General features: G+C 37.3%; 1 protein-coding gene across 1 annotated transcript in view; it reads left to right on the top strand.

Moving 5' to 3' along the window:
- Window positions 1-9,797, top strand: part of frmpd1b (FERM and PDZ domain containing 1b) — a gene marked incomplete at both ends in the record, with an annotated part of 56,418 nt that overhangs the window by 27,644 nt on the left and 18,977 nt on the right. The window contains 2 exons of the mRNA XM_079838841.1: window positions 110-205; window positions 9,126-9,251. Of these exons, the coding sequence (XP_079694967.1) occupies window positions 110-205; window positions 9,126-9,251 (222 nt within the window). The remainder of the gene's footprint in view (window positions 1-109; window positions 206-9,125; window positions 9,252-9,797) is intronic.

The raw sequence follows: 9,797 nt of genomic DNA, 5'->3' as shown, positions 1-9,797 counted from the left end.
TTTTAGCTTAGTCCGCCATTTTGCATGTTGCACTTTCTCCCAATCGTAATATGATGTAATATGAGTGCACGTCTTTCTATATCTAAAGTCTCCCGTCCTCTGTTTCCAGGGAAACTCTCTTCTCTTCCTGCCCAACGTTCTGAAGGTGTACCTGGAGAATGGCCAGACCAAAGCCTTCAAATTTCACAAGACCACCACTGTCAAGGTTTGCGATGGCTGTTCTGGTTTCTGTATGAACTTCAGCTTCTATGGGGTCCAGAGCCAGACTGCAGAGAGTCCGTCTGTTATTGTTTGATCTTAAAGGGATAGCTCACCTGAAAATGAAAATGCTGTCATTAATTCCTCACCGTCATGTCGTTTCAAAACCGTAAGACCTTTATGAACTTCATAACATTAAAGTTGAACCACTGGAGTCACATGGACTACTTTAATTATGTTTTTATTGCCTTTCTGGGCCTTGAAAGTGTTCATTAAAGCTCCACTGTGTGATATTTTCCTCCATCTAGTGGTGAACTTGTATATGACCATCCAGTGAATATTAGTTTCTGTTCCTCTCAATTTCGATTTTGTTTTAACTCCTACGGTGGCCGATTTAGTCCAAGATTAACATGGCTTCCAGTTCGACCTCGTCCACATTCGTCACGGTGCCATCGAGTGTTAAAACGCCAAAGGCAAAGCTTGAATTTACGGGTATGTCCCTCTTTGGCTAATGTACTTTCAAGATGGAGGAGCAACATGGCGACCCGCATTCGAACCCTCACCCGTATGTGTTTACAATGGCATATTATAAACTTACGAGAATACTTTATTACTTGAAAGAAGTAAATATACATTAATGAGGACATATATTTTTGAAAGAACTAAGTGTTTTTAGCTAAGAATAAACTAAAAAAGTTACACAGTGTAGCTTTAAACTGCTGTCTATGTGGGGTCAGAGCTCTCGGATTTCATCAGAAATATCTTTATTGTGTCCTGAAGATGAACGAAGGTCTTACAGGTTTGGAATTAATGACAGAATTTACATTTTTGGGTGAACTAACCCTCTAATGCCTTATTTTTGTGAAAAGAAGAATAGAATTTAATGTTAACTTTAGGCAAAGCTAACATGAATAAGTGTTATTGTAGTTTTTATTAGGGCTGTCAAGTAATTCAAAATTTGAATCGAATTAATTACATGATGTGCCGATTAATTTAATTAATCACACATCAAATTTGCCCTCAAAAGATCATTTAAAGACAGTATTGTGATAAATGAGAAACACATCAAATAGACGTTATAAAAAAAGTAGCTTTAGAAAGAAAGTTTGATTCAACATAGAATTTATTACACACACATTTTTAGGCTACAGCGATTTTTTTTCATAAACAGAATCTGAATTGGTGTTTAGATATATTTAGTGACCAAAACAGAGTTTGGTTACCAACATTCTTCAAAATATCTTCTTTTATGTTCCACAAAAGAAAGTTTTTTTTAAATGAAATGATACTCTAAATAAGAGGGAAACTAAAATTAAAACAGATGGATAGACAGACAGCATAGATAGATAGATAGATAGATAGATAGATAGATAGATAGATAGATAGATAGACAGACAGACAGACAGACAGACAGACAGACAGACAGACAGACAGACAGACAGACAGATAGACAGACAGATACAGTGAGATACAGACAGACAGACAGACAGACATAGATAGATAGATAGATAGATAGATAGATAGATAGATAGATAGATAGATAGATAGATAGATAGATAGATAGATAGATAGATAGATAGATAGATAGATAGATAGATAGATAGATAGATAGATAGATAGATAGATAGATAGATAGATAGAGAGACAGACAGACAGACAGACACAGTGAGATGCAGACAGACAGACAGACAGACAGACAGACAGACAGACAGACAGACAGATAGATAGATAGATAGATAGATAGATAGATAGATAGATAGATAGATAGATAGATAGATAGATAGATAGATAGATAGATAGATAGATAGACAGACAGACAGACAGACAGACAGACAGACAGACAGACAGACAGACAGACAGACAGACAGACAGACAGACAGACAGACAGACAGACAGACAGACAGACAAAGTGAGATGCAGACAGATAGACAGACAGATACAGTGAGATGCAGACAGACAGACAGACAGACAGACAGACAGACAGACAGACAGATAGATAGAGATAGATAGATAGATAGATAGATAGATAGATAGATAGATAGATAGATAGATAGATAGATAGATAGATAGATAGATAGATAGATAGATAGATAGATAGATAGATAGAGACAGACAGACAGACAGATACAGTGAGATGCAGATAGATAGATAGATAGATAGATAGATAGATAGATAGATAGATAGATAGATAGATAGATAGATAGATAGATAGATAGATAGATAGATAGATAGATAGATAGATAGATAGATAGATAGATAGATAGATAGATAGATAGACAGATATGTACAGAAAGATAGATAGATAGATAGATAGATAGATAGATAGATAGATAGATAGATAGATAGATAGATAGATAGATAGATAGATAGATAGATAGATAGATAGATAGATAGATAGATAGATAGATAGATAGATAGACAGATATGTACAGATAGATAGATAGATAGATAGATAGATAGATAGATAGATAGATAGATAGATAGATAGATAGATAGATAGATAGATAGATAGATAGATAGATAGATAGATAGATAGATAGATAGATAGATAGATAGATAGATAGATAGATAGATAGATAGATAGAGACAGACAGACAGACAGATACAGTGAGATGCAGATAGATAGATAGATAGATAGATAGATAGATAGATAGATAGATAGATAGATAGATAGATAGATAGATAGATAGATAGATAGATAGATAGATAGATAGATAGATAGATAGATAGATAGATAGATAGATAGATAGATAGATAGATAGACAGATATGTACAGAAAGATAGATAGATAGATAGATAGATAGATAGATAGATAGATAGATAGATAGATAGATAGATAGATAGATAGATAGATAGATAGATAGATAGATAGATAGATAGATAGATAGATAGATAGATAGATAGATAGATAGACAGATATGTACAGATAGATAGATAGATAGATAGATAGATAGATAGATAGATAGATAGATAGATAGATAGATAGATAGATAGATAGATAGATAGATAGATAGATAGATAGATAGATAGATAGATAGATAGATAGATAGATAGATAGATAGATAGATAGATAGATAGATAGATAGATAGATAGATAGATAGATAGATAGAGACAGACAGACAGACAGATACAGTGAGATGCAGATAGATAGATAGATAGATAGATAGATAGATAGATAGATAGATAGATAGATAGATAGATAGATAGATAGATAGATAGATAGATAGATAGATAGATAGATAGATAGATAGATAGATAGATAGATAGATAGATAGATAGATAGATAGATAGATAGATAGATAGATAGATAGATAGATAGATAGATAGATAGATAGATAGACAGACAGATATGTACAGAAAGATAGATAGATAGATAGATAGATAGATAGATAGATAGATAGATAGATAGATAGATAGATAGATAGATAGATAGATAGATAGATAGATAGATAGATAGATAGATAGATAGATAGATAGATAGATAGATAGATAGATAGATAGATAGACAGATATGTATAGATAGATAGATAGATAGATAGATAGATAGATAGATAGATAGATAGATAGATAGATAGATAGATAGATAGATAGATAGATAGATAGATAGATAGATAGATAGATAGATAGATAGATAGATAGATAGATAGACAGATATGTACAGAAAGATAGATAGATAGATAGATAGATAGATAGATAGACAGACAGACAGATAGGTACAGAAAGATAGATAGATGGATAAATGATACTCTAAATAAGAGGGAAACTAATATTGTTAGTAGGTGGCGGTCATTGGCTGCGTCCTGAAACCTTGTCAGCTGACTCGTTGCCTCGCTGCCTTATCAGCTTTTGTGCAACTGATTTCGGACAGATTTCTTAGGCAGTGTAACCGTTTAATGATCTACAGCAAAATAAAGCGAGCTTTGCTGAGAACTAAACACATATTTAATTACTACATTAGTCATTTCTCGCTAGAAAGGACATCAGAAGTGGAAAATTTTCAAAAATGTACATTTACACACAAACTGACCAGCAAATGCAACTTTCGGACGCCATCTTTTTTTCTAGCTCAACTGTGTCACAGAATGCAGGGTTCCCGCAGGGTCTTAAAAAGTCTTACATTTCAAAATCGAAATGTAAGGCCTTAAGAAGTCTTAAATTCGCTGAAGTATTGAGTTTTTGGTCTTAATTAATTTTAAATAGGTCTTAATTTTCGTACTTCCATGTAACGCTACCTCTATTGCTCATTGAAATGCTCCCGCAGCGCTTTAGAGAGAGAGAGAGAGAGAGAGTGTGTGTGTGTGTGTGTGTGTGTTTATTCCTGGTGTTGTAGTTCTTTCTTTCGCTAGTCCAACCATACTTCGCTATATTACAACTACAAATGAGACCAACATGCATCTTATATTGCAGCCAATCAGCTTTTGTGTTATTGGCGCGGGTCTCTTTCAGATTGTACCACAGACGCATAAAGCTGATTTTATTCTTCAATTATAGTTCTCCAGTTCCGCGATCATGAAAGCGAAGGCAAATCTTTCACCCCTGCCATCGCGCATAATGGCCAAATAAGAGTATGATAAGCCTGATAGCACTAAAAAAGAGTTAATAAAAGCGATGTAAACCACGAACCCAGGTTGGTGCTCGATGTCAGACTGGCTGCGGATTCTGTGCATGTGTTTTATTTGTGATTCTGTATTTTTTTATTGCGTGATATAGGTCTTAAAATTAATTCAAAATGCTCTTAAAAAGTCTTAGGGCGCTTTCACACCTGAAAGTCCGCACCAAGGTCCGAACCGAAGTTCATGTTTTGATATATTTTATACATTGGGTTAGTTTTGGTTTGGTTTCACATTGCAATTATGCGAGCGCACTAAAGCACTGCACATGACACACTTGTGTCCACTCGTCTTCATCTATGTGTGCGGCATCTGGACATTGATTGGTTTGTAAACGGACGTGTGTGTGACGTCAGCGTCTTTGACAAGAGTGAATGAACAGACACATATCGTTGCCACTATTGAACACTGGCATTGCTGGACTATTTTCTTTTCGTCACGTTTAAAAGTGGACATTTCAAGCTTTATATTCACATATTTCTCATGTTTGTGAGACGAGTATCTGCTGAGTTTCAGTTTATTTGAGACGCGCTCCTGTTCATGTGCAAAGCATGTGATCGCTCCCGCGATTATTGTCTGCTATAGATTATTTGCTTCTTATTTATTAAATCCAGGCAATTATCTGATTAAACCTTGATTTAAAATTAAGATACAATTTATACAAAACGAAATGCACATTAAAGAAAGGCTTTCTAAGCAAAATCATGCAAAATTTCTTTCAAAATCATTTCTGACCTTCTGTCTTCTGACAGATTGCGCATCTTTTCACTTTTCATAATCAATGTAGCCTAGATTGAATTTAAAAATAACATTATTATATTAAAAATAAACGGGAACTTCCTGTAAATGCTCTGAAAGTCTGAACCGTACAGAAAATGCTTTCACTCCAGAAACGAACCGAACCTTTGTTCAGTTTGATCCCGACCTCTTTTCGTCTGACCAAATTTCGTCTGTTTGTTGCGGCCCGTGGTCAGGGGAGGTTTCACATCTGTAATTTTGATTCGGACCAAACTGAAAAGTCCGAAAATCCGGACCAAACAAGGGTAGGTGTGAAAGCGCCCTTAAATTTGACTTGGTGAAACCTGCAGAAACCCTGAAATGGAAAGCACAGGATTGTGGGATATCAAAGGCAGCGAAGGATACATCTATGCTACCTGAAAAACGTGATCAGATGAAGGTCAGGAGACCCGAAACCTGGAAAACGCTGCCTTCGGAGGACACATTTCAAGGCATCAAGGGACGTCCGAATCCAATGTTGCTTCACTTCCTGTCTCCTGAGAGACCTTCATCTGATCGATTTTTGAAGGCAGCATATTTGTATCCTTCACTGCTTTTGATATCCCACAATCCTATGCGTTCCATTCTGTGACACAGTTGAGCTGGGGGGAAAAGATGGCGTCCGAAAGTTGCGTTTGCTGGTCAGTTTGTATTGTCCACATTGTCAACATTGTCCACTTCTGATGTCATTTATAGCGAGAAATTTTAATGTAGTAATTAAATATGTGTTTAGTTCTCAGCAAAGCTCATTTTATTTTGCTGTCGATCATTAAACGGTTACACTGCCAAATAGGGTTGGGTACCGAAATCCGGTTCCAATATGGCACCGGTACTTATATAACCGGTATGTACCGGACCGAATCAGAACGCAGATTTCGGTTCCTCATTTCGGTGCCAAAATTCAAACGTGCTTTCGCGCTTTGGCTGAGCCAGAGACAGACGCTCAGCGCTCGTCACATCACAACTCATGACAACTATTCAGTGTTTTCAACCACATCATGTTTATTTCAGGTTTCAGACATTTAAATGCTCATAAGTAGCTCCACTAGCAAAAAACACACCCTGATGTCTATGAAAGCGGCTATGACAATCCTTTCAGACGGTTATTATTTGACTAACATTACGTGTTTTATTCACATCAGATACATGCACATTATACAGTAGCTATATAGTTTACTCTATTCTTCTTCCAGTTCACTGGTCACTTACTTTCATGTATTTCGTGAGACGAGAATGAACTCAAGTGTTGTAAATCCGACAGATCCGATTCTGAGGCGCAAACTAACATGGCGCCGCCCATTGCGCTTTATAGATCAACTAACACACATTGACTCACACATTTGAACATCAGATAGTTCGTGACACAGTTAAGAAGTTTGTGAATATTTTGAATAAAAAGAAAAAACGAAATAAACCCGATACAGCTGAGCTGTCAGCGCTATTGCGGCTGCTGTGTGTCATGTGAGAAACATGACGCGTCGCCATGGAAACATTAAGACGATGCGTTCTAAAATATTTAGCCAGAGAATATGATCATATTTCAAAAAAGAGCTGAAGCTCGAAGCTGGTTAGTAGCAGAGCAAGAATACAGACGACTGCTGTTATTACTGTAACTGTAATTAAGAGTTATATTAGGCTTGTTGTAGTTGGGTTAGGTGGCTTAGGTTTTACATTAAACTTTTAATAAATGGTTCAATTTAAATAAAAAATAAATAAATAAAAAGCCATTTAATGTCATCCACCTCTTTTGTGGCCTTTTAAAAAAAAAAAAGTATCGGTTCAGGCACCGTTTAGGCACCGGAACCGTTTTAAAAGTATCGGTTTGGCACCGGAATCGAAAAAAACCCAAACGATACCCAACCCTACTGCCAAAGAAGTCGAAATTAGTTTTGTGAGGTGCTAGGTGACTAGGTTTTCGGGCGCAGCCAGGAAGTGAAGCGAACATTAGATTCAGACGTGCCTTGATGTCTTCCTACCTTGAAATGTGTCCTCCGAAGGCAACATTTTCCAGTTTTCGGACACAGCCATTGAATCATTCATTCAAACGGCTGATTCATTCATGAAGTAAATGGCTCTCTTTATGAATCATTGGTTCACTTGATTGATTCACTCAAATCACGTATTCATTCAGAAATGAAATACTCTGGATTTATAGGTCATATTTTGTTGGCAAAATTGAGCAAAAACAGACAATATTGTGTCTAAAATAGCACAGTATTAACTTCTTATTTATTGAACTGTTGTATAAAATCAATATCACATTTGCACTCGTGATATTGCTTGTGTGAATTACACTCACCTAAAGGATTATTAGGAACACCTGTTCAATTTCTCATTAATGCAATTATCTAATCAACCAATCACATGGCAGTTGCTTCAAGGCATTTAGGGGTGTGGTCCTGGTCAAGACAATCTCCTGAACTCCAAACTGAAATTCAGAATGGGGAAGAAAGGTGATTTAAGCCATTTTGAGCGTGGCATGGTTGTTGGTGCCAGACGGGCCGGTCTGAGTATTTCACAATCTGCTCAGTTACTGGGATTTTCACGCACAACCATTTCTAGGGTTTACAAAGAATGGTGTGAAAAGGGAAAAACATCCAGTATGCTGCAGTCCGGATGGGCTACAACAGCAGAAGACCCCACCGGGTACCACTCATCTCCACTACAAATAGGAAAAAGAGGCTACAATTTGCACAAGCTCACCAAAATTGGACAGTTGAAGACTGGAAAAATGTTGCCTGGTCTGATGAGTCTGGATTTCTGTTGAGACATTCAGATGGTAGAGTCAGAATTTGGCGTAAACAGAATGAGAACATGGATCCGTCATGCCTTGTTTCCACTGTGCAGGCTGGTGGTGGTGGTGTAATGGGTGGGGGATGTTTTCTTGGCACACTTTAGGCCCCTTAGTGCCAATTGGGCATCGTTTAAATGCCACGGCCTACCTGAGCATTGTTTCTGACCATGTCCATCCCTTTATGAGCACCATGTCCCCATCCTCTGATGGCTACTTCCAGCAGGATAATGCACCGTCACAAAGCTCCAATCATTTCAAATTGGTTTCTTGAACATGACAACGAGTTCACTGAACTAAAATGGCCCCCACAGTCACCAGATCTCAACCCAATAGAGCATCTTTGGGATGTGGTGGAACGGGAGCTTCGTGCCCTGGATGTGCATCCCACAAATCTCCATCAACTGCAAGATGCTATCCTATCAATATGGGCCAACATTTCTAAAGAATGCTTTCAGCACCTTGTTGAATCAATGCCACGTAGAATTAAGGCAGTTCTGAAGGCGAAAGGGGGTCAAACACAGTATTAGTGTGTGTTCCTAATAATCCTTAAGGTGAGTGTATATCATGATATACAAGATAAAAACTCATACAGGGGCATTTTTGCCCTGATATCTTGGATTTTAGGGGCATATAACTGAATTATATCGACTCCGTGATGCAGTGAGCTGTTGCCCTGATTCATGTTCGCCACCAATCATTGTTACGCATTTAATTCTCACTAACTTCCAAAAGTCTCTGTGTGCAGGATATCGTGTTGACTCTGAAGGAAAGGCTGTCCATCCGATCTATTGAGCATTTCTCACTGGTGCTGGAACAGCAGTATAGCATCAATAAACTGCTGCTGCTGCACGACGACGAGCTCATACAGAAGGTACCAGAGTCTATACATTACACACCTCTCTCAGGGGGCATTGTGGAGATTCATATCAGTGAGTTTGGACAGGTCATTTCAGTCAACGTTGTGAAATCTAAATTGAATTGCTATATTAAACTGTTAGTTTAGATTCTGTTATAGAAGTTCTTATTGTGTCTTATTGTGCTGTGATTTTCCAAATAAATCATATGGTCTGATAATTATGCAAGTTAAAATATATGACTGTCTTAAACGTAATTATCTTATTACTTATTATAGTGATCTGAGCGTATTGGTCTGAAGCTCACGGCACAGGTGCATTTCGGGCGTGTCGGAATCCACTTTTGCAAGTTTAACCACGGAAAAAATAGTCGGTGCATCAAGCACATGGTCCAAAACGGTTGTCCCAAGTCCAGTGGCGTAGCAAGTCAATCCTGGGCCCATATGCAAAATAAATAAATTGTACAGGCCCCCCTAACCCCGCCCCCCAAGTACAGTGGGGCAAAAAAGTATTTAGTTCAATTGTGCAAGTTCTCCCACTTAAAAAGATGAGAGAGGCCTGTA

This window comes from Gobio gobio (assembly GCF_949357685.1).
Source record: "Gobio gobio genome assembly, chromosome: 16".
Taxonomy (NCBI): Eukaryota; Metazoa; Chordata; class Actinopteri; order Cypriniformes; family Gobionidae; genus Gobio; species Gobio gobio.
This window is presented reverse-complemented; position numbering and strand designations above follow the sequence as displayed.